Source organism: Populus euphratica, unplaced genomic scaffold (genome assembly GCF_000495115.2).
Source record: "Populus euphratica unplaced genomic scaffold, PopEup_1.0 scaffold494.1, whole genome shotgun sequence".
NCBI classification, from domain to species: Eukaryota; Viridiplantae; Streptophyta; class Magnoliopsida; order Malpighiales; family Salicaceae; genus Populus; species Populus euphratica.
Window position 1 is genome coordinate 66,080 of NW_011500372.1, and position 24,591 is coordinate 90,670.

A 24,591-nucleotide genomic window follows, 5' to 3' on the forward strand; every position below is an offset into this window, starting at 1 on the left:
ACTCAAGCCCTAGTTTTGCACATAGTTATTAAACTTGGACCAGCCTAGTCAGTTGAGTTGGAAACCAGTTGACTTGGTGGATAAATTGGTCCTGGTTAGGAGAAAAACTGGTAAATGTAAAAAACTGGTAAGACCCAATCGACCCGATAAGTTGACCCATGGCCCGAGCAACCCAAATAAGATCCAGTGTTTGTAATGCATAAATTGTTGTTTGTAAAATCAAAACTCGATCCATGAACACTAATCAACCTAACATTTAAATCCATTGTTATATTAATGTTTTTAGGTATCCAATCTAAATAAGTTACAAAGATTGTTTCCTAATGAAAAACTAGCCAGATAATTCTCTAAAATATAATCCAAAAAAGATAAGGTTATAATCACATCTAATTTTTCAATAATTCAATAATCTAAGCATCTTTCACACAACAACAACAACACAAAAATTAACAGATCTGAGTCAAACTTGGGAAGGAAACACATAAAACCTAAATAACAACATCTATGAGTTATGATTGACTCAGGTTAGTACACTTGAGTCAAAACCAAATAGAATAGAGCAAATAAAATTTGAGCTATCAAATCTTTTGTTTACCCTGTGATTTGCATTGAAGACAAGAGTTGGAGAGAGGAGAAGGAGGGAAATGAAGGCGAGGAGAGGAAGGGATCGAGCAATGGTTGCTGAGGACATGGCGATTGTCGGTGAAGGTGGGATCTGATGGTCCTGATTCGATCAGTCAAATCAAATCAAATCGATTTTTTCTCATAAATCTTTTTTTCAAAAACAGATGAATTCTCTTATTTAGCTTTGAATTTTTATTTTTATTTTTTTCCTTTTAGATAGAAAGAGAGTAGGGGGAGTGAAGAGAGAGTGGGGGGGAGTGAAGAGATAGTAATGGGAGTGAAGGAGCTCGAGAGCTCGAGATTTAATATTTGCTACTAACTTGTTAACACTTTGTTATTGGTAAGTAAATGATTTATTTAATTATTCATGTCTAAAGCAATATGAATGAATATATATAATAAGTGTATATATTTTATTTTTTTATACGCCCAATCCATCATGTAGAATTAAAGTCAATAACTTGATTAATTGTCTAAGCTACGTTGCAGGGTTTTTATTTCAATAAATAATTATTTTAGTTTTTTATTCAAAAAAATTATAAATGCATAGTGTTTATTTTACAACATATAATAATAAGAAATAAACTAAAACAAAAGAGTTTTTTCACACTTGCAATGTAAAAAAGTTATAATTTTTAATGTAGAATAATTTTTTTTTGTTTAAGTACTTCAACTTAAAAGAATAATATAATATCTTTTTAAAATGAGATTTGAAGTGCTTATATATATATATGAGATAAAAAAAAATTAGTTTAAATACTTCAACTTAAAAATATAATATAATATCTTTTTAATATGGGATAAAATACCTTTTGAAATATTTTTTTAAACTTTATTATTTATAACATATATAGCCCTTTTTTTTCATATGAAATATGAAATTTTTATTTTTTTTAATTTTTTAGAGTTAACTTGAGTTGACTCATAAAACCTAGAATCCAGTTCTTTAACCGGATCGACCTCCGGGCCAGATTGGATAACTATGGTGTTGTGAAGAATAAGAATATCTCATTAACCATAGCCATTAGGCTTGCTTTGGTAACTTTACCACATGCTTAGCATTTCCTAAACATTAAGTGATGCAGCGAGTTAGAGATATTTCAGAATCTCCACTTAAACTGGACTTTTATCAGGGGCTTTTCATATGCAGACTCAGTATGGCCATATTTTTTAGCTAGCTTCTGTTTAGTCACCCTCACAATTGACAGTAGTAGACACCATTGATATGTTATTCAGGTTAAAGGGCTTCCAGCCTCACAATTAGCCAGGACAAGTATGAGTCGAGCGAACAAATCTGAATCCTTCTCTGAATCAAATCTAAATCTGTCCAACGATATCCTATTGTCTTTGCGCAAACTTTACTTTAAAGAACACCACCACATGTAATGAAATGTAGCAGCCATTCACATATTATAGTTGCATGAAAAAATACATGCAATATGAAACTTTGTTCCTCTCTTCACAACATGGAGTGCTTTATGCGTACAAAATCGCAGCATCATTGAGAAACCTGCACAGAGGAATTCAGTAATTTGATCCTGCCATTCAGAAAGCATTTCTCCTAGATCTTTGCATGGCCAAAAATTTCCATCATATATGTGGAAGCCTACACAAATTTGCTTGTTCATTTTACACGCCCTCAATAAAACTACTAAAGTAAATGAAATGGGAGAATCCATTCAGTTACCATGAGACAGCAATGTCTTTATCCAAGATACCGAAGCAGGACTCCATCATTTCCCAGAACAAATCCTTTCTTGTCATCGATAAACCTGCAGAAGAAAAGATCATAGGTACGAATAGTTTATGAGTTGACTGCCTCTGAGTGCAAAGTTAAACAGGTAAAAGCATTGGCCAGTAAAGTTCATTTTCTTCCTCAACAAGAAGGTGCATTTCAAATCAGAGTGAAAAATGAAATATGAAAGGAGTTGGGGTGCAATCCAAGACCACAAGAAGACATATACATTGCATTTGGAAACCTGCTAATCAATGTTGGATATTATCTATGCTAGCTGTTAATATAATGAGACTCACTTCACCGAGTAAAGATTTGCAGCAATATTATCAGCTGCTTTGTCACGGGTCCATGTTTTGCCACCATTGGTAGTTCTCAATAGAACCCCACTGCCCCCTGCTGCCCAAGCCTCTTCCTGCACAAAGAAACCATTTACATCATGAATGTAGAAACTTGGAAAGTTGAGAGACCCATAGAAAAACTTGACAGTGGAACAAAGTTGCATATGCAAGACACAAATCACTTGTCAGTAAATGCAGATGGATGCATATTCATGACACATAGGACAAGCATGGTTTTGTTGAGCGACACATGTTACAATGCAGAAGTTCTTGAAGTGAAGCCATTTATCAACACATCATCGTAATGGAACTAATTCTGTTGTGGTTATACCCTTGCATTAATCAGAAAACTGTTACCTTTGAACGGTACCCTACATCAAGAATGCCAAACCCCCTACTTTGCACTGGAATTTCTTCAAACTCCTCTGATATCTGAAACATCAAAAAGTAGCTGAACTTCAACACCAATACAGAAAAAAAATCTGGTCCTATTCTATAACAAATTAACCAATGCTTGTAAACTGACAGTAATCTACATCAAAAAAGATATGACATGAAAAGAGAAAACACGGATTATACAACTGGAAACACTATAAGGACATAAACAAACAAATAATTAAAGTAGACTGCAATGCAATAAAAATAGGTGAAAACAAAAAGACCAGTGATTATGAGACATTCACTTGTTATAATCCCTATGATAATCATATACATGTCCAGATGATGCTTTGTTTGTCTAGAATTTTATGTGTATTTAAAAGTCAAACTATATCAAGCAAATCCATTGAAAGCATCAAGTCTTCCTTAGTTCAAATTCACAGAGGTGTTTCTCGACTAATAAGAACTTCATCTAGTGGGATGTCAAGTCACTGTTGATATACTAGTTTGGAAGGGTGCAACAACTAATGTTGATATAAACTTACCATCTTATCATTATGTAACCAATTCACTGATTCAGGATCATCACATGCACAGAATAATAGTTTCTTCACATTCTTCTTATCAACTTACCCCAGTGCCTTTGCTAAGATAAAGCCCCCCTCCACGAACAAGAAGCCAGAGCCCACCATCCGCCCTCCATCCCATGTTTTGAATTCTTCTTGCAATTGCTCTGTTATGCGGCTGCCAGAATGCCTGAAAATATGGAAAGTAATGAATAGCAGTTAATAAAGTGTACATGCCTGTTAGCACTTATGCATATCTCTACACAAGCAAACACTAAAAAGGTTGAAGAGCGGGCATGCCTCATGAAGCCAATTAATAAGTTACAGATGTACGCATGCAAAAATCTAGACAGCAACAAGAAAATGAGCATGACCTGACCAGGCTCCCACGTCAGATAGAAGTTACCACGGCTTGAGACGGCAACATAGTTTCCATTTGGAGAGCGATTCACAGTATTAAAAGTCCCTGTATAGTAACTTGCACCACTAATACCGCTAGAAACTGTTCTGCAAAAGCAAGAAGCTATGTGAATATCTTGCCCGCTTGAAATTAAAAACTTGTGATCTAAAAGAATTCCGAGGATCTTGACTCCGTAGTGAATAGAGCTCTAAGCTTTTAAGAGAGGATGCAAAGTGGTTGTGTAACCATCTCAAACAAAAGGAAGATGGCCCATAAGATAGAAAGATATCCTTTGCTAGATCACATTTTCAGAATTGAACTGCTTTATCTACAAATCCAAATGTTTCCTACAGCAAAGAAAATACTCCACAGACTCTATATAGCACTATTTAGATTAACTTTTTATCTCAAGCAAACCAACCTGTTAAGAGTTGCCGAAACAGACTCCTGAACTGCAGCCCTCCAGTTATAACCCCTATTTGATGTGACATATATTGCACCTTCGTCTGTTACCATCTCCGCACTCTTTTCTCCAGTTGCCTTTATATAGACCTGCAAAATGTTGGAAGGGAATCAACAACTTTTCCCTATCCATACCCACACGGAACAACTAAAAAGGGGGTAAAATATCTGCAAAATTCAAGTTCCTTCATGAAACGATTCTCTTGTCTTTCATATCCCTTGAGAATTAACAGAAGTACTACAAATCCCAGCCACTAAAACATCACTAAATGATACTCACTACTGCAAGTACAAGCTTACCATATCACCAGGGAGTTGAGCACTTAGTGGTATTCTCTCCCATGTTTCTCCGGAATCTGCAGTGTACAGCAGAATTGCAGGCTTTCCAACAATCCATCCTTCCTTCCCCTTAAAACTAATAGAATTAAACCTATAGTTAAAATCCTCGTCTTCTGCCGAAGGTATTGACCGCTGGACCCAAGTATTTCCACCATCTTTAGTTTCCATGATTGTCTGCCTTGTCCCCAACAAGAAACCTACAAAACCAAAGAACCAGCCTTCAAGTTCTCAAGTACCAACAAAAATAAGTTAATTCAACCAAAATGATTCTACATAAGCGTAATTAACCCAGCTAATACCAAATGAAGTTCAGGCCAAAATCTTCAAAGCATTCATCTAATCTATATATCTACACACACGCCACCCCTCCCTCTCGCCAATATCCACAAAAGGTAATAATTATAATAGGAGGGAAACGAAAAAAAGGGATGTTATGCAATGTCAGAGACATTGTGTATACAGCAAGAGTAGTGAAAAATTTCTGTTGACGAACTTACTTACCATGGTTCGGGTCATCAGGAACAAAGGCAATGTCAAGGAGCACAACACCGGGATCAATGGGAAGGTAAACTCTTTCCCATTCGGAAAGAGAATCTTCAGCTGCAGCATTGGCTTGTTGGGGGTTAAGAATGAGAGGAGAAAGTAAAGGGAGTGCTGAAAGTGAAGCTGTTTGAGATATGAAATGCCTGCGGTTCAGTTCTGGTCTTTGTGATAAACGAGGTTGTTGAGAAGGAGAGTGAGAATTCTGTGGTCTCTGAAGACATCGTGTGTTGGTTGTGAATGTTGGAGAAGTGAGGGAGGCCATGGTTTCCTCTTTCCCTCTCTCTCTCTCTCTCTCTCTCTCTCTAAAGAACCAGAACTCAGAAGTACTTTCTCTGTCTCTGTCTCTGTCTCTGTCTCTCTCTCTCTCTTATCCAAATGGTGGTTATATCAGCGGCTACGCGGGCGTTTTCGGGCGTCAAATTCCCATGCCAAGTGGATATTCCCTTCTTGAAAGAGAGATAGTTTTGATAAAAAATCTACAATTATTTCTTTCAAAAACGACTTGTCAGCCATGCTCATGAAGCTTGAAATGGATTGATTACTTGGAAAGAACACGCAATTTTAGGCTGCGTGTAAATTGTATATATACCAACAGATCTATATTTCGTTATATTTTTCTTAAAAAATATGCCATGTAAGTTTACTTAAAAGAATAGTAAGAAATAGAATTGAAAGCCCAACTCATTTTATTACATTTTAAAAAATATAAACATTGTATGAATTAATAGTAAGAAATGTGTCAATCTGTTTTTTGAGGTAGGATTGGTTCATTTTTTTTCTAATAAAAACCTTTTGTTTTTGCTTAGAGGAATGGAATGATTTTGTTGTTTTCTTGATGCACGACAATTTAGTTGCAATGTAGATAGTCATTAATGTTTTTTTCTCAATCTTTATAATGTTAACAATTGTTTATAGCCAGGGATAGTTAGGTTTTAGATGTTTTCTTTATCGAGCTTATAAAAAAGTGTTTTTATTATAGATTATTTTTTATTATTTTACTTTGTATAAATCTAAATAGCAAACAATCTCAACATATCAAATTATATAAATGTAAGAAATAATTCTGAGAACAAATATAAATACAAGTCATAATTTACAGAGAACAGGTATATAAATACGAGGCAAGTCAAATGTCAACTATCTACAGTATGATCTTGAATCTTTTGCAAACCAATCACCTTTTCTTTTATCATGCACTTTGTGCTGATGTAAAAGGGAAATAATTTAGAAAAAAAATGCAAATAAATTTGTGCCTCCTGATGTCTGTAATATACCTAGGAGTCTTGGAAACATGGGAGGAAGCGGAGGAAGCTCTTACGGATGCATTGAAATTCTTCTTCATGACTGTTTGCCATTCCTCTACAGTCTGCAATTTGCCAACTCAAGGTTTTCTAGAGAACCAAGTTTTTATTCCAGAATCTTAATGAATTTGCAGTTAATCTACTCATCACGGGAGCAAGAGGCAGTAGCAAGCATACTCATAAAAGGGTTGAAAACATCTCATGCAAATCTTAAAGATTTAGGGTCAGGGATCTAGAAAAGGGAAGAGAAAGTTTAGAGTGGTAGTAGCTAGAGTTTTTCTTTTTTCTAATGTAATGGCAAAGTTGTAATATGTGATATAAGGGCTCTTGAAAAATTAAATGAAAAATGATGGCTATGTAAAAAAATCAATCAAATATCTTCTTTTTTTTAAGGATTTTAAGTGGTATTGCGCGTATAAAATTAAGAATATAAAATATAATTTTTCAAAACACAATAAAAATATAAAAACACTATAGTAGTTTTTTGAAAAATAAATTAGTTATTTTTCATTTTATTCCATCCCAACCTCCAAGTTGCAAAACACCTCAAAATTTTGGAAAACTTTGGTTACTTTGGTTTTTGTTTTCATTTTCAAAATCTTTAAATAAGGCTTGAAGAAATAGAAATAATTTACTTTGTTTTTTCCTACGTGTAAGAAAAATGCTACGATGATGTTAGTGTTCCTAAAATAACAAAAATAAATATAATATATAGATCATAAATTTGACTAGTTTTAATAAGTTTAACTAATTTAAATAATAAAAATAAATAAATACAATAACAATAAATAAACTAACAAAAATAATGGACAATGTACAAATCAACATGAAGCTCATTGAAAGAAAAATAAATAAAACTATAAAATTTAATTATCAAACAACTTAAAATTAAAAGGTAAAACTAAAAAAAGAAACAAAGATAAAAAAATCCAAGTCATTCTAGGCTTACATGCTCCCTAGGCTCAAGAATAGGATAAACTTATATAAGAAAAGGTGAAAAACAAAAATTACAAAGACCAATTCAATAAATCAGATACTAAAAAAAATTGAAAAACAAATTAATTTTAAAAAATAACCGAAAAACCACCAAAGTCTATTTATGTTAAATAACCCTGGTGATGAGCTTGGGATCAATTTCATAAAAGAAAAATCATGAAAAATAACACGATAAAATTCTAAATCGATAAAATATTGAGGAATAAAATTAAAAAAAATACAATAAAAAAAGGTTTCAAAATAAAAAAAAAATGAGGCTAAACTTGATATAAAAACAATTTGATATCAAATATCGAGAGATGAAATTAAAAACAAAATTCAATTAGAAAAATAAAAGAAAATAAACAAATAACAGTCAAATAAATAAAGATCAAATTTGATATAAAAAGTAAATGAAACCAAATAACGAGGGATGCAATTAAAGAAAATATTCTATGAAAAAAATTAAAAAAATAAATAGCAATCAGTAAAATAAAATAATGACTATCAAATTAAATACAAAAATAAAAAGAAAAAAAACATTTATATTTTTGCAAGGAAAAAGAGAGAGAAGATAGAGAAGAAAAGAAAAATTTATTACAGTCCAACCACTCTTCCGTTGTATACACATGCAGCACCAATTAAAAGATCATGGTGAGATATTTTGAACACCGCCCTAGAAGATGATGTTTTAATATGCAATGAAATCACATGCATTGCTTAAATGATATAAGCATTGCTCACTTATTGACACGTGCATACTAATAATTTATTTTTAAAATAATATTTATGTTTGTCAAAAAACCAAGTCAATCTCATTCAACTTGTTAATAGCTAAAAGCTCCTACTTACCAGGTTGACAAATCTTGTTTTTAAAGGTAATATAATCTTTATACTATACTTTTAAAAGGTAAAAAGATAAAAAAATTTCTTATAAATCTTTTAATAAAATTTACTTATAATGGTAATATAGTATTTACATTACACATATAAAAGATTAAAATACAAAATTGTTTTCGATTAACCCTTTTAAAAAATATATTTTTAAAAATAATATAGTTTTTACACTGCATATTAAAAGAAATTATATTGCTCCTAATAACAAATTTACTGGTTTTTTTATTGAAAGGACAAAATAGCGGTTATATTGTTATGGTGAATAGTAATATGTATCTAGGAATACAGGAATTTTCAATGCCCATCAAATCAACCTTCTTTGTGGTTCATTAGCCTCTTCTTCCGTTTTTTTCACCTCCCGTTGGAGAATTTTCTTTTTGCAGTTAATGTAAAATTTACTATTTTGTACCTGATTGAGTTTATAGTAAATATTTTATTTTAAAATAATTTTTTCAAAAAATACAGTAAAAAAATATTTTTTTAATTTTTAAAATTTATTTTTAATATTAACATGCAAAAATATAAATATATATATATATATATATAGTGCCTCCAAATGTCCTCGTCGACTGCTAATTAAAGAGGCCGTCATGGACTAAAAATCCAAACAAGTCAAACTTCTTTGCAGAACCAGCCCATTTTTTGGCCCACCTGTCCCCAGCCTCGAAAACTCTTCGGAGTTCCGTTTCAAATGGTGAATGAATTTGTTGCATGTAAGAGTGGATGGTTAGCTAAGAACTAGTCTTGTTGTTTGTGCTTCCGTAGGATTGACTTATTTTATTATAAAAATTAATATTTAGGTGTTGATACGGGGTAAAAAAATAACATAAAATCAGCTAATATTGGAAATCCTACTAAATTTGCAGCTCAAATTATAATATTTGAATGACGCATTAAGAGGATTCTAAAGTTTTTTAAAAACAACATGTTAATTTTTCAAACATGTAATTTGAGTTATTAGACTAGAAACACCTAATATAAAAAAAAACCATGAAATTCAACTCTCAATCAATCAAATATTAAAGGATAAAAATAAAAATAAAATCTAAATTATACAAAATAATTTAAAAAATATTAATTAAAAGAATAAAAATCAAAATTTTAAAAAAAATTAATTGTTTTAAGGGTGAAGTTGAAAAGAAAAAATAATTTAACAAATAAAATAAAATTTAAAAGAATAAGGATCAAAATTGACATGAAAAATAAAAATAATGTTTTGATTGAAAGAATAATAAATTTTACAAAAGAGTCAAGAGAAAAATTAAACATCAAAACAATGAGGTTCAAATTAAAAAGTATAATATTATCAATTTGAATTGAAGGATAAATTTGAAAATCAATAAAATTTACAAAAAAACCAAGGAAAAAAATTAGAGATCAAAAGAATAAGAATCAAATTAAAAAATATAATATTTGGTGAATTAGAATTGAATGATAAAATTAAAAATAAATAAAACTTCTACAAAAAAATGAAGATAAAAAATTAAAAATTAAAAAGAACTAAAATTAAAATACCAATAACAAAGAGAGTCAAGTTGTACTATTCAGGGAAAAAAGATGAAAAAAAAAAAACTTATCGTCAATAAACCAAATCACCACTAGTGACACGCACCATACTAACATGAAGAAGACACAATAACGCTTCCAACAACAAGACGAAAAGATATTTTTAGATGTTAGGAGTCTCACACTCCCCTCTAAAGGACGAGAGCACCTCCCACATACTCACTCTTTGTTTTTTATTTATTTAAAGATAAAATTGCTTCCTTGTTGACTTTATAATTATAAAAAACCAAAAACACTTGATTTCAAGAATAATTTTAATAATATTTTTATAGTTTCAATGCATATTTTAATTGTTTATTATTTTTTTACATTTGATCAAATATCAAAATAGTCATCAACTTAAATTATAATGACAAAAATACTATCATAAAAATATAAAAATACCCTTTAAGTTTAAATTTTTAACTTCCAATGATATTTTGATTATATAACCATGTAATTAATATGAAAAATGATAGATAGACTAAGTAGAAAGATTTGTATGCCCTTGTGAATGTTTTTTTATTATTTTTTTTAGGGGAGAAAAAGCATTACAATGTTCTGGTAAACCGTGTAAATGTCACTACTGTTTTTGGAATGGCAATCAGCTCTTTTAATTGATATTCACAGGCAAAATATACGATAGGGAAAAAAAAAAAAAGTCTTGAGGTTGGCCACCAATTATAAATGAAGAAAGAAATGATGGAAGATTAAGATGTGTAAATTACAGGTGCCATGCCTCTCCGCATTCCATTGTTCCATAACATACATGAACACCACCATCTATTTTATGAGCTTCACAACGTGGGAGGCTCTCCTTGCGTCTTCAACGCCCTTGACATTTTAGAACGTGAAGGCTACCACACCACACCATGCTCGTATTAGTAAACCAATCATTGGAGCAGAAATTCAAACCATTTTCTTATTCTTCAAACTGTTCAACTTCCCTCCCTGCTCCTCTTCATATATACGCCATTTAAGTTGACACAGCCACACAGGCATTAGGCAAGAGGCAAGAGGCAAGAGGCAAGACAATTGTTGTCCACCTTTCTAGCAAGCCACACCCGTAGTCATGAAGAGCTTGAATTTTGGTCGATTATGTCTCTTATTAGGCGTACTTGTACTAGAGGCACTCATTGCAGAAGGATTCAACTATGGTGATGCTCTTGATAAGACCTTAATGTTTTTTGAGGCACAAAGGTCAGGTAAGCTTCCAGCCAATCAGAGAGTCAAGTGGAGGGGCGACTCCGGCCTCAAGGATGGGTACCTTCAGTGGGTATGTATCTTCTTCTTGTTGTTTTTTTTTCCATTCATTTTGTAAAGTAAAGCTGAATTCACCGGAAATCATTCCCTTATTCACTTGCTGGAAAATCTCCACTGTCGGTGTAATTAGTTATTGAAAAGGATAACAATTACATGGTATGTGCAGGTAAACATGGTGGGAGGGTACTATGATGCAGGAGATCATGTTAAGTTTGGACTGCCAATGGCATATACTGTGACAATGCTAGCTTGGGGAGCTATTGATTTCAAGAAGGAAATTACAGAGTTAGACCAGATGGGAAATGCTTTGTGGTCTATTAAATGGGGTACTGACTACTTCATGAAGGCACACACACAGCCTAATGTTCTCTGGGCTCAGGTAAAAATAAATTGAGATAAAAATACATAGAGTAGGTCACCTGTTATATATGCATCCATAACAGGAAATTAGTGATCGTTTAGGTGGTCTAAAAGTTGATAAATTTGGTCTCAGCAACCGTATTTCCTTCCAGCTGACTTCGTTAATAATCTCACCAACATAATTGCACTAGGATATGCTGCAAAAGAAATTTTTGATCGGCTGATTTAGCCTGCAAAATCCAGGTTGGGGATGGTGACTCTGATCACTATTGTTGGGAGAGAGCTGAAGACATGACTACTCCTAGGACTGCTTACAAGCTCGATCAGGATCATCCAGGTTCAGACCTTGCTGGAGAAACTGCTGCTGCCTTGGCTGCATCAGCTATAGCTTTCAAGCCTTACAATTCTTCCTACTCTAATTTGCTCTTACTTCATGCAAAACAGGTGAAAATAACTATTGCTAAATGATCGTGAGCAACATTTGAGAAAGTTCTGGACATTATTAACATTAATTTGTAATCTATTGCAGCTTTTCACATTTGCTGATAAATATAGAGGTCTTTATGATGATTCTATTCAGAATGCTAAGAAATTCTACACTTCGTCAGGCTACTCGGTATGCATATATTTGCTCTTCAGCCAATCTGTTCTTAAGTTTTAATTCTATTATTTGCGGTATATGTTCTTAAATAACCTTTTCTCTCATTTTAGGATGAGCTATTGTGGGCTGCTGCGTGGCTGTATCGGGCAACTGATGATGAGTACTTCCTAAAATACGTCGTCGACAATGCTGTATACATGGGCGGAACTGGATGGGCAGTCAAAGAATTCTCGTGGGACAACAAATATGCTGGTGTGCAAATCCTTCTTTCCCAGGTAATTTCATTCAAGAACCTCATCATCATGAGAATCAGAGCCTCTAGCTAATCGAGCTGTGTTTTTCTATGAAAACTTTGTGATTCTACATGTTCAAATTGGGAACGAGTAACGAAAGTTTGGAAAACTGACTGCAGATACTTCTGGAAGGCCGTGGTGGCGCCTACACTTCCACCTTGAAGCAATATCAGGCCAAAGCCAATTACTTTGCCTGTGCATGTCTGCAAAAGAATGATGGCTACAACATCCACAAAACTCCTGGTTAGTCTTAAGTAGATAATATAATATCTCTATGATCCCTTTTCGATCATATAATTGCTTTTATCGATTCGTGATCCTTCTTAATATAAGGCCTTAAAAAGTACGCTCGGTTGTGGTTTTGTTTCTGTATCAGGGGGCTTAATGTATGTCAGGGAATGGAACAATTTGCAATATGCCTCCGCTGCTGCATTTCTTCTTGCCGTCTACTCTGATTCTCTTTCTGCCGCAAATGCTAAGCTTGCCTGTCCAGAAGGGCAGATCCCACCTCAGGCGCTCCTCGATTTTGCTAGGTCACAGGTACTCAAGGGACTCTACTTCAAGTTTGGCCGATCATAGTATTCACATTTTGATGATCTTTGCTGACGGACAAAATTCCATTTTTCCTGTGCATCAATATTTACATCTTCCGGTAAATGCCCTGTGCTGATTTCTCGCTCATATTGATTTTTCAGGCTGACTATTTTCTTGGCAAAAACCCCAAGTCTATGAGTTACTTAGTTGGATATGGACAGCAATATCCCATCCATGTTCACCATAGAGGTTCTTCCATTGCCTCTATATTTTCTCTTCAATCAACGGTTGAATGTGTGCAAGGATTTGAGACATGGTATCGTCGTCCCGAGGGAAATCCTAATGTCATACATGGAGCTCTTGTGGGAGGCCCTGATCAGAATGATAACTTCTCTGATGACCGTTCCAACTACGAACAAACCGAGCCTACATTGTCTGGCTGTGCTCCTCTTGTTGGCCTCTTCTCTAAGCTGGAAAGTGTATCGGAAGCCGCAGGTAGGAAATTCACACAGAATGTGTCGTCACTCCTTCCCTGGTAGCTAGGGTTACTTAATTTCAGGAACGTTGTGAGCTACCAAGATGTTATCGCTAATTCCCATGTCTCTCTTCGGCTAATATTTTCAGGCAACTATCCTAAGAAAGCACCAGTTCCTCGTCCAACAACACCACATTCCTATCAAGAAACTCAAAAAACACAAGAACCGTATAGAAGTCATGGTAAGAATAAAATTCAATTCTTGAAAGATGCTATATACTTCTCCATGATTCCTCAGAGACAATGCCCTCACTATTTTGCAACTTTGTTTGATTTCCTTGAATCCCATACGCTGCAGAAGCCCCAGTGGAATTCATTCACTCAATAACCAAGACATGGACAGTTGGACCAACAAAATATTACAGGCACAAGGTGATAATCAAAAACAAGTCTGAGAAGCCAATCAAAGACCTTAAATTGGTGGTAGAAGACCTTTCAGGATCTATATGGGGTCTCAATCCAACACAACAGAGGAACACCTATGAGCTTCCTCAATGGCAGAAGGTCTTGCAACCTGGCGCAGAATGCATCTTTGTTTATGTTCAAGGCGGCCCTCAGGCTAAGGTTACAGTTCAAAGCTACAACTGAACACTTGAAGGAAAGAATTGCCAACTATATTGAAGCCAAACGAAAAGCTTATAATTTCAAAATACAGGGGAGAACACATTTTTCTTTTACTTTTTGACACAATTTTCACCCGGTAATCTTACAACTGTTAATAACTGTTGTATCTTGACGAATCAGAATTCAAATATACCAAGCTTTTTATCTAACATACTTGGTTAATTCTAAGCAAATGAAGCTTCGAGGTCAGGGGCCTTCACGAAATATTAATTCACTAGCCTAATCGGCCCATCCTCATTGGAAAAAAAAAAAAAGTAAAATTGTTTCTAATGTATTTCTTAGCATGAAAAAATTAACTGTGAATTTGAACTTTGATATATATCATAATGACATCCTTTTTAAATACATAAATGAAGACATATCAAATAACATATCTTTTTAAAAATACAAAAATAGTAGAATATCAAATCAACCTTAATTAATTTATAATACTCATGAATTGAGTAAGAAATTATGAGAACTCTATAAAAAATAAATTAAAAATTTCAATTTTTAATAAGCAAGATATTGAAATGATGAAAATAAAAAATAAAAAAGATGCTCAACTTAAAAAAAAACACAAAAAAAAATAGCTTAAGTTAACTATTTAAACCTGCAATTTAAGTTATGAAAACTGGATTAACCTTATAAAAAATAAATTGAAAAAAAAATACAAAGCCAAGTTTTTATCTAACTTATTGTTGAAAGGCTATATAAAAATATAAGCAAGCTCGGTTTAATATAAAAACTCGCGATTTAACTTATAAGACGATGATAATTTAATAGAAAATAAATAAATAAAAATCACGAGGTCTAAATCTCAACTAACTAAACTCATGATCTAAGCTATGAAAACAAGATTACTCCATAAAAAAACAAACTAAAAATAAAAATAGAAAGTTTAGTTTTCAATTAAATTTATTGTTGAATAATGAAATCACTAAAGAAACAATTTAAAAGAAAAGGAAAAAAAAAATTTGAGTCAACTTAAATCAACCCAATAAATATGCGATCCGTATCATAAAATCAAAATAACTTCATAAAAAATAAATAAATAAATTATAAAATTTAATTTTCAACCAACTAAACCCAAGATTTAAGACCTGAGTCATTGAAAACAAGATTGCTCCATAGAAAATAAATTACAAAGTCCAACTCTTAACTAACTCATTAAATGATAAATATGAAAAATAAATATTAAAAAAAAACCCTAGCTTCAGTGTAAAAAAAAACATTTTCAATTTCATTTTTACTCTTGTTTTAGTTTTAAATTTAGTTCTTATATCTTTAATTATTTTAAATCATTAAAACTTCATTTAATTTTCTAAAGCATCAAGCTAAGAATTTTTTTTCTCAAAATCACAATATCCTCATATCTAGGTGTAAGGTTTTGAATTAATGAATTAGAAAATACAATAAAGCATTGAAGGTTTAAAAGTTGGAATAAATAATGAGGGGTATTGTAGTAATTGTATAAAGAGATGATAAATATAAATAGGAAGTAAAAAAAAAAACAAAAGAAGAGATCTGAAAATTGGAGCAAACCATAAGAGAGAAGGGAGAAAGAAGAAAAAGAAGAGAAAAGAAGGAAATTAGAATGGTAATAGAAAGAAATTGAAGAAATAAGTATAAAGGTAAGATTTAGGTTGTTAAATGTGTAAATGTATATTACTTGAACTTTAATTTTGATTTTGATGAATGTTAGGGTTTTGCAAATTTATGTTTTAAATTTAATTAATGAATTAAATTGAATATTATAAGGTTGATTGTTATGGGTAATGGATTGTTAAATTGAATTTGAGATATTGTACATAAAAATGATGATTTTGAGTTATGGATATTGTTTGAATGGTGAATTTGTGTTAGAAATAAGGAAAGAACAGTTGGTTTCTGTTGAAATTCTGGGTTGGAGGTTGAAGATGATGAAAATTCAATTTGGTCCCTCAATTTTGGAAAATTACAGTTTAGTCCCCAAACTTTGGAAAATTACAGAATGGTCCCTGGAGCATATTCTGAGATTCTGAACAGAATAAAATATGAATTATTGGCAGAATTACTGTATAGTTATGAAATTTTTAAACTTTTAATTTAGTCCTCCAATTTGACAAAAATTACCATTTGATCCTAAAAATTTGGTAAAATTCCAGAATGATCCCTGGAGTATAATGAGATATTCTAGACATAATTGAGGATTAATTATGGTCAGAATTTCAGTATATTCATGGATTTATGACAAATTTTAGTTTGGTCCTCCTTTTGACAAAAATTACAATTTGACCCTAAAAATTTTGGAAAAATTCCAGAATGGTCCTTGGAGCATAATTAGAGGTTCTGGGAAGAAATGAGGATGAATTATGGATATAATTACACTATAGTCATGAATTTATGATATGTTTAGTTTGGTCCTCCAATTAGACAAAAATTACAATTTGGGCCTAAAAATGTGATAAATTCCATATTAGTCCCTAGCTGTGATGTTAGCTTTTTCATATTGGTTTGATGAATAATTTGGGGTTATTTAGTTAATTATTACCAATTTTATTATTTATTTTATTATAAATTAGATTTCGGGAAAACCGTTAATTTTTTTGTTTTTAGAAAAATAACTAATTTAATCTAAAAACATGCAGGGTTATGAAAAAGACCCTTAGTTAAGTGTATTAAATAGGTTATATGTTCTTTTGAGTCATTCTTGAATATGTTTCCTTTATATTCAGATAATCCTGATATTCTACCAGCAGGATGTTAGTAGGATTTTCTTCGGTGTCTGTTTTTTATTTTTGTTTGCTTTTGAGTTAGGGGAGTGGATAATTTTTCATATACATAAGAAATATTATAAATATTTAATTTGTTAATATGAATTGGATTATGCTTTTTTATAATATATATATTGATTATTATCCTTATTATGATAAATATGATCATTTATTGAATCTGAATTCTTGATATGAACCGCTATGTATTCTGAATTGACTTTTGAATTAATAGCTTCTCATTTGATTGATGTCATGAGTCTTTGATTGATGTCATGAGTCGAGCCTTGAAATATGAATATGTCTGTTTGATTGATTATGACTGTGAACATATGGTATGTCAATTAATATAAATAGGATAAAATTAATATATATACACATACCCAGCAAAAAAAGTTGAACCTTCCCCATCCCCTGCCTTTCAATTGCAAATCCAGTAGAACACTAGTGTACATTGCTGTGTTTTTTTTCTTTTTCTACAAAGCAAGGCCACTTTATTTTTATTTGCAAGTGTACTCGTTGTATGTAACCAATGAATGTTTCAAAACCTAATGGTCAGGAAAGGTTGCCCTGATCAAGACGATCAAAACCACTGGCTGCCTTCTTCGATAATGCCTGTAAAGGAAATGAAGAGGCATGCTAGTTAAATCATAGAGACCCCTCCCTCACCTGTACAAATTCTTTCATTTGGCTTGCTGGATAATGAACGCTTGGACGCCACACAAATACAATCATACGGCAGCACAGCAGCGAGGTTAAGAATTATAGCAGTCAATACTGGATAATTTTAATAGAAGTCGGGAACCAGAACAGATCCAGAAAACTAAGTGAAAACTTCAAAACATGATAAATTTAAGCACAACATAATTGCTTTAGTCATAATGGCCTCGAGAGCTTGGCAAGAAAACAAACATCCCCTAAATAACGTTTGAAAACAAAAGCAAAAAATCTCTTCTACAATTGCACTAACAAAAATAATAATATTCTAAGACGAGAGAAGGTGCAGAGATCCTTCGAAATCTTCATCTGCTTCACTCAGTCTTCATCATTAAATGTCTTCTTTTTTCCTGCATAGGAAAATAACAAGTGGGGGTTTAGCAGCATAACTTAAAATCTTAAGGCCTGTTTAGAGTTTTGGTTTAACAACCATTTCATTATTTTTTCTTCATTTCTTTTTCTTTGAATTAATGTTTCCTTGTGTTTTTGAATGTTTTGATTTGGTGATGATAAAAATAAATTTTTTTAACAAAAAAAAAAAAACCATTGTTCTGAGATAAATTTTCAAGCCAAAAGCATTTTGAAACACAGCATCTATCACTCCTAAATAGGTACTAAATCTACCGAAGTTGCATAAAGTAATTGTCAAGCCAACATCCGAAGCTACAATTCATTATGAGAACATTATTCATGGCTAAGGACAACAGTGTTACCAAACACAATCCTCACTGTTAGCACAGTGATTCGCTAGTCTATCTCTAGAAACAGAAATTCAGTTCCTTCAGGTCAAAAAGGATTTATGAACAATTACCTGAAGCAGCTGTGGTCACACTGGGTTTAAAAGGTGTCCCACGTCCTCGACCACCTCTGCCCCCACCTCTGCCACCACGTCCGCTATCAAAACGGCCCCCGCGTCCACTATCAAAACGACCCCCACGACCCCTACCACCACTGCCTCTGCCACGACCCCGGCCACTGTCCCAACTGTCACGGTTATCATTCCTTGGTTTTGCTTCATCCACAGTTAAGTAGCATTCTCCAAGTTGACTTCCATTAAGCTCAAAAGCTTTGTTCAAAGCATCAGCATCATTAAATTCCAAGTAAGCCATCCTGACATTGGTTTACAATTTAGGGCTTGGCATGACTCACTATATCACAAGTCACTAGGTAAAATTAAAATAAGACGTGACAGAAACCTAGCCAACTATTAGAACATAACAAAAACCTTCAGATAGTACTTAAACATTAAGCACCCTCAATCATCCATCATAACCAGAATATTTACCTTAGCAACATAACAAAAGTAGAGAATTTCTCAAAATACTTTTGAAAAAAAAAAATGATTTCATTACTCCCAAGACCACTGGCTGGCAAAGTTGCAGCCTTGGCACAAGTCTCAATGGACAAATCAGATTGTGTAAACTCACCATGTTTCAAAGGAAAAAACAGATCACATACACATTAAGAAAGAGAGTAGTTTAATTGTTTAGCAACAAAACTACTGAGATTATATGAATGGACAACAATGATTCTCACCAAAGAAATCCACATTAAATTCATTCAACGTGAACCAATTAAAAAATATATAAAAAATAATTCTCAAAGAATCATTCAGAAGAATACTCACACAGCAGCAGTCAATATACTGTAATCTTGCATATTAGGAAAAATGAATCTAGTAAAAGGGATAGAAGGGGAATGTACCCTTTAATGGCACCGGTATCATAATCAGTTGGAATAGATATCCTTTTAATCTCCCCACAAGAACCAAAATGCTCCTGGAGAGAGCTCCTAATCTGTAAAGATTTGGATTGAACACACCATGAGAAATCCCCTAGAAATCTCAGGACCACAAAATTGACCTTTAAAGCTACCACAGTGGGAAATCATTACCTCATCCTCACCGGCAGACTTGTCAAATCCCTTGACAAAAATGGTTTGGGATTGACCACTCCCTCCCTTTTGGAATGAGTTGCTATCTTTGCTGTATGGCGTATTTGAGCCCTTCTCGCGAGCCAAATCAAGTCTGACATCCCGGCCAAGTAAAGTTTTACCATGCAATTTTAGAGCCTGTTAAGGTAAAACAGAGGAAAAAAAATAAGGACACGAGTACAGTTATCAACGATTAGAAAAAATTTTAAATTTCCCCATACAGTTAAACACAGAAAAAAAGAGTTAGATTCCCAAAAATAAAGCCTGTACATGATACTGACCCAGCAACAACGAACATTATACTACAATAAAAAAATAAAGATATACCATTTGAAAAACAGCTCAGTGCCAGGGGACAACTGAATTTGAAAATGAAAAGAAATTATAAAACCTAACCTTCTGAGCTGCTTCAGCTGTGGTAAACTCAACATGGCCGAAGCCCCTAAACCTCTCATCTGCATCTAAGGCGAAGCGAACATCAGCAACTTCCCCGGCCCCTTTAAAGAAATTTTCCCTGCAGTAAAAACTTACACAGGTGAGAATTATGCAAAAATCGTTCTAGATTTGCAGGAGGCTCGAAAATGAACATACACATCAGCACGTTCAACTTGAAATGATAGGTTTCCAATAAAAAGTGTCTTTGACCCAGTATTCTCATGAGTAACTGGTGTAACAGGCGTCTTGGGCTGCATATAAAGAAATTCATTCAAAAGATGCACTACAAACTTAAGTGTAAAAAACAAAAGTAAAGGCAAAATGTTGAATTACAGTTTTGATATCAGACTTTATATCAGCATCAACCATCTCTACATCAGTGTCCTGATCCAGGGGGTAAAAAACAAGTCATCAACACTCACAAGTGTAATAAAACATGACTTAACTAATAGAAGAAATTTTACATTTTTCTTTGGAGTCTTTGCTGGCTTTTCATCTTCACTATCTTCCTCACTCTCTGAGCCATCACTGGAGCTCTCCTCTTCACTGCTACTTGCCTTTTGAGCAGTTGCTTTTGCCTGTGGCACACAAAATTATGGTTGTCGAATTGAAAGCAATGAATAAAAAACTACAGAAAAACAACAGATAATAAAAGAATAAAACCACAAGAATCACCATGATATATATCATGCATGGTAATGATCCAGGAGCTTTTCAAAAGCGATTTTGGAATTGATGGTTCTTTTGGAGCTTTTCAATTATTATGAAGTTCCATTATCAATACCACTGAAAAGCACCCAAGAGCATCAACTTGATGCATTTCCAGCCCAAAAGAACTAAGGAAAAGTACCTGCAAACGCATTACCAAACAAGCCTAAAAGCTTATTGTGTTTCCCCAAGCAAAACACCTTCAGATTTGAACATATGCAACTAATTCAGCATATGCAAGTGTTTGTAAATATCTAAGCATGCACATGTTTTATGCAGAATTACCTGTTTCAATTCCTTTGTTTCAGTTACAGAGGATGGCTTTTTGGAAGCAACAGCTGCCTTTGCTGCAGGAGCCTGCAGGGAGAAAAAGGGAAAGATTTACTGCATGACAAAACAGATCCACAGCAATCATGGGACAACAAAATAGCATTCAATATGATTCTGAGAGAATTTATCTTTCCTACTTGAAAGACTGGCTGGAATGACATGGATAAAGACAAGAAAATAAAAGCCACATGTTTTATTAGTTTAATTGACCTGCGGCAATGATAATATAACTTGAGGTTAAGAATCAGCCAAATCCATATTTAAGATTCTATAAGCATATATGGTAATACCTCATCTTCAGAAGAGGATTCATCGGAATCAGAGTCATCATCACTTGAATCAGCTTTCTTCTGAGCAGCTGGTGCAGGAACCTTCTTAGGAAAAGAAGCCTTTGCAGATGCACCCTACATAAACAAATAGTAAAACAATTCAGTAGGTTTGCTGGCTGTTACCTGGCTGCAGAATTACTCAAATATGTTAGAATTAAATATCCAACACATTCACATAGAGATTAGAAACAAGTTAGAAGGGAACCTTATCATCATCAGTGGATTCACTATCATCAGAATCACTTTCAGAGTCATCGCTTAATTCAACTTTTTTAATGGTAGCTGGTTTTGCAGGAACATTCTTAGGAGCAGAAGCCTTTGCGGGAATTTCCTACATATTTATTGAATCAATGGTCAACAAACAGTAACTCACTACAGATGAAATTACAAAGTTCAGGTAGGAAGGATTAGGAAGGCTAGTAAACCAGAAAGCTTGAAAACAAACACCAATGCTAAGGCAATCAAATAATATATTTCACTAACCAAAAATATCCTAGTAGTATGCCAATGGCCTTGGCTTAAGCTGCTATAGTTTTCTCCAAGCACAACATAAATTTTACAGCAAATTACTACCAAAGATTTGTATTCATTCAGATCCTGTCAAAACTATCATTTGATTAACCAATTTCTGCAACAGATGCTATCAAAAATATACTTCAGTGAAGTCATTTTAGGATTTTTGTCCAGGATATATTGTAGTTATTTCTCTAGAATTTTGCAAAAGATATTGGAAATTTACCTCATCATCAGAAGATTCATCCTCTGAAGACTCAGAACTGCTGCTGTCATCCTTTCCCTTCTTAGCAGCAGCACCATGGGAACCATTTTTTACAGCAATTGGCTCCTTCTTGGCAGGAGCAGCTTTCACAGGTGGCTCCTGAAATAAAAATTAAATTTAATAAACAAAAAGAGGGGAAAAAAGCCGTGTCAACTAAACTTTGCTTCAATGCTTACCTCATCAGATTCCAACTCAGATCCGGAGTCTGATTCAGAGTCACTGGATTCTTTGGCAGGTGGTTTAGTTGGCTGCACTGCCTTCTTTGGCAGAACCTTAACCTAATAAGTTACAAAAATTGTGAACCAAATCCATACATAAAGTAAAACTTGTTGTAAAGCATACATAATTACAAAATTGGGAACCCAAAATACAAAATTCACAAAAAGAAAAAATCAAACGCCCTATTTTCATCAAAAATTTGATTCAAAATTGACACATTACAAGTATTTAGACCATGAAAAAATGCATGAGAATTGTAAGTTAAATCTGTATGTACCTCTTCTTCCTCCGATGAGGAGTCATCAGAATCACTGGACTCATGTATCTTCTTTTTCAGGGTCTTAGTTTCAACCTTTGCCTTCTGGGCAGCCTGAGCTACTCCGTCATTTTTCTTCTGCTTTTTGGCACTCACAATCTTCTCTAATGCTTCTTCTGCTTCCCTCTTGTTCTGACCTGCAAATACCACAGTTTCCAAGCAAAAGTACACGTTAAACAGACAACAAATTTCAAATTTAACACAACAGCATGCAGATAAGATACAGCAAAAAATTCCATTTTCTCAAATTCAACCCCTGTATGCATAAACTCGTTGGTAAACGACCGATAAAACTTACACAAATCACGAGCTTCTGTTTTATTATCAAAGTTCTCAAATTCAGAAAATCGAGAACAGAAAAGAGCCCAAATCATTGTATAAAAAGAAAATCTCCTTTCTATTTAGAGAAACACACAAAAATCACTTCAAAATCCCAATATATAAACCCACGTTCCACAATCAAACCCTAAACACCGCCTACCACACTAAACCAGTGGAAGATAACCACACAAAAGCAGAATAGTAAAACCTTAAGTACAAACTCTTTACCTTTCTTCCCAGCCTTAGCAGGACTTACAGCAGGAACTGCTTCAACCTACAAAAACAGCACAGGGCCCTATTAGACAAAACAAACATCAAAAGACTCTTTTTAAAAAAAAAATTCAAAGAATAGAAGAAGAAATAACGAAAGAATCATACTTTGGTAGCTGATTTCTTGCTAGACTTGCCCATTTTGCTAGAATAATTTTAGAGATAAAAATCTGAAGAACGGCTCTACAAAACCCTAGTTTTTGAGATATTTTGTAGGGTTTCGAGAGCGGTAAAGATTGCGGGGAACGAAGAGTGTATATTTATAGGCGTGTCAAGTGTGAGTAGGGGTTTGATTAGGGTTTATGACTGCCCGCCAGTGTATATTATGATTCGGTGGAGTGACAGGTCCTTTTAATTTTCACCGTTGGATTTAATGACTTTTGATTTGACGGCTTGAATTCGGAATTTTTGTAAATTCCTTAATGAATTTTGTTTATACATGGACTTTGGGAATAAACTAGTTTATCCGCCCACGTTTTTAGTCGAGCTAGGATAAATTTTCTTTAAAATATATAAGAATATGTCTGGATTGTTAAAAAAAAAGATATTGTAATTAAATTCAATACAACATTTAAACTTTAAAAATTTATATCTAATTTTTTAATTGATATTTAATTAGTTTGTCAACGTTTAAGGTTATAAATTTTATTGAATCTAATTAATTTTTTATTTTATTATATAATAAAAAATATCAAAATTAATTTATTATCAATCAAATACTAAAAAATAAATTTTAATATAAATCTCACACTAAATAATAAAATTAGCCAAAAAATTATAAACAAATGACAAAAAAAATGTCAATCTGACTCTTTAATTAATATTTAATTAACTCACCAAACCTAAAACTAAAATTATAGACTTCACTTGATTAATTTAATTTTTCTATTTTATTATATGATAAAAATATAAAAAGTGATTTACCATCAACCTAATATTAAAATAGTATTTGGTTGTTATCTCGAGAAAAGGACATAAAATGAAAATAGAGAAGACAAGACAGAAAAGGACACAAGGATAAAATTATGTTTTATAGTAATGTACTAGATAAAATAATTATCTTTGCATCCGATTTGGTTGTAGTGCACAAGACAGGATAAAATATGAAAAAATATATTTATTATTAATATTTATTATTGTCAAACTTACATATTTTTTAAAAAAATAATTAGATATTTTTTCTTTAGT

General features: G+C 32.9%; 3 protein-coding genes across 5 annotated transcripts; 1 reads left to right on the plus strand and 2 right to left on the minus strand.

The window, feature by feature from the left end:
• Window positions 1-1,855: 1,855 nt before the first annotated feature.
• On the minus strand, window positions 1,856-5,710 carry LOC105114151 (photosystem II stability/assembly factor HCF136, chloroplastic-like). 2 transcript variants are annotated; one of them, XM_011010602.1, is made up of 9 exons: window positions 5,347-5,709; window positions 4,807-5,042; window positions 4,466-4,596; window positions 4,019-4,151; window positions 3,712-3,834; window positions 3,058-3,132; window positions 2,659-2,774; window positions 2,312-2,396; window positions 1,856-2,134 (listed from the first exon to the last, which is right to left on the minus strand). In XM_011010602.1, exons 1-8 carry the CDS (start codon window positions 5,648-5,650, stop codon window positions 2,330-2,332), a joined length of 1,185 nt encoding a protein of 394 aa, XP_011008904.1. In that variant the 5' UTR covers window positions 5,651-5,709; the 3' UTR covers window positions 1,856-2,134; window positions 2,312-2,329. The 2 variants fall into 2 exon arrangements, with proteins under 2 accessions (XP_011008904.1, XP_011008905.1); XM_011010603.1 differs by lacking the exon at window positions 1,856-2,134 and adding an exon at window positions 2,142-2,230 and having other exon boundaries at window positions 5,347-5,710.
• A 5,308-nt stretch (window positions 5,711-11,018) lies between these two features.
• Window positions 11,019-14,465, plus strand: GH9C1 (glycosyl hydrolase 9C1). Its single transcript, XM_011010605.1, has 10 exons — window positions 11,019-11,382; window positions 11,536-11,748; window positions 11,973-12,173; window positions 12,259-12,345; window positions 12,441-12,605; window positions 12,743-12,866; window positions 13,000-13,163; window positions 13,319-13,652; window positions 13,782-13,874; window positions 13,991-14,465. The coding sequence occupies exons 1-10, from the start codon at window positions 11,179-11,181 to the stop codon at window positions 14,278-14,280; spliced, it is 1,875 nt and encodes a 624-aa protein (XP_011008907.1). The 5' UTR covers window positions 11,019-11,178; the 3' UTR covers window positions 14,281-14,465.
• Window positions 14,466-17,815: 3,350 nt separating this feature from the next.
• NUC-L1 (nucleolin like 1) lies at window positions 17,816-23,657 on the minus strand. 2 transcript variants are annotated; one of them, XM_011010607.1, is made up of 17 exons: window positions 23,512-23,657; window positions 23,362-23,407; window positions 22,774-22,949; window positions 22,454-22,555; window positions 22,239-22,376; window positions 21,705-21,830; window positions 21,461-21,574; window positions 21,126-21,197; window positions 20,597-20,710; window positions 20,466-20,516; window positions 20,289-20,383; window positions 20,094-20,211; window positions 19,659-19,835; window positions 19,470-19,561; window positions 18,679-18,875; window positions 18,577-18,642; window positions 17,816-18,115 (listed from the first exon to the last, which is right to left on the minus strand). In XM_011010607.1, exons 1-17 carry the CDS (start codon window positions 23,542-23,544, stop codon window positions 18,084-18,086), a joined length of 1,749 nt encoding a protein of 582 aa, XP_011008909.1. In that variant the 5' UTR covers window positions 23,545-23,657; the 3' UTR covers window positions 17,816-18,083. The 2 variants fall into 2 exon arrangements, with proteins under 2 accessions (XP_011008909.1, XP_011008908.1); XM_011010606.1 differs by having other exon boundaries at window positions 18,577-18,875.
• Between the last annotated feature and the right edge of the window lie 934 nt (window positions 23,658-24,591).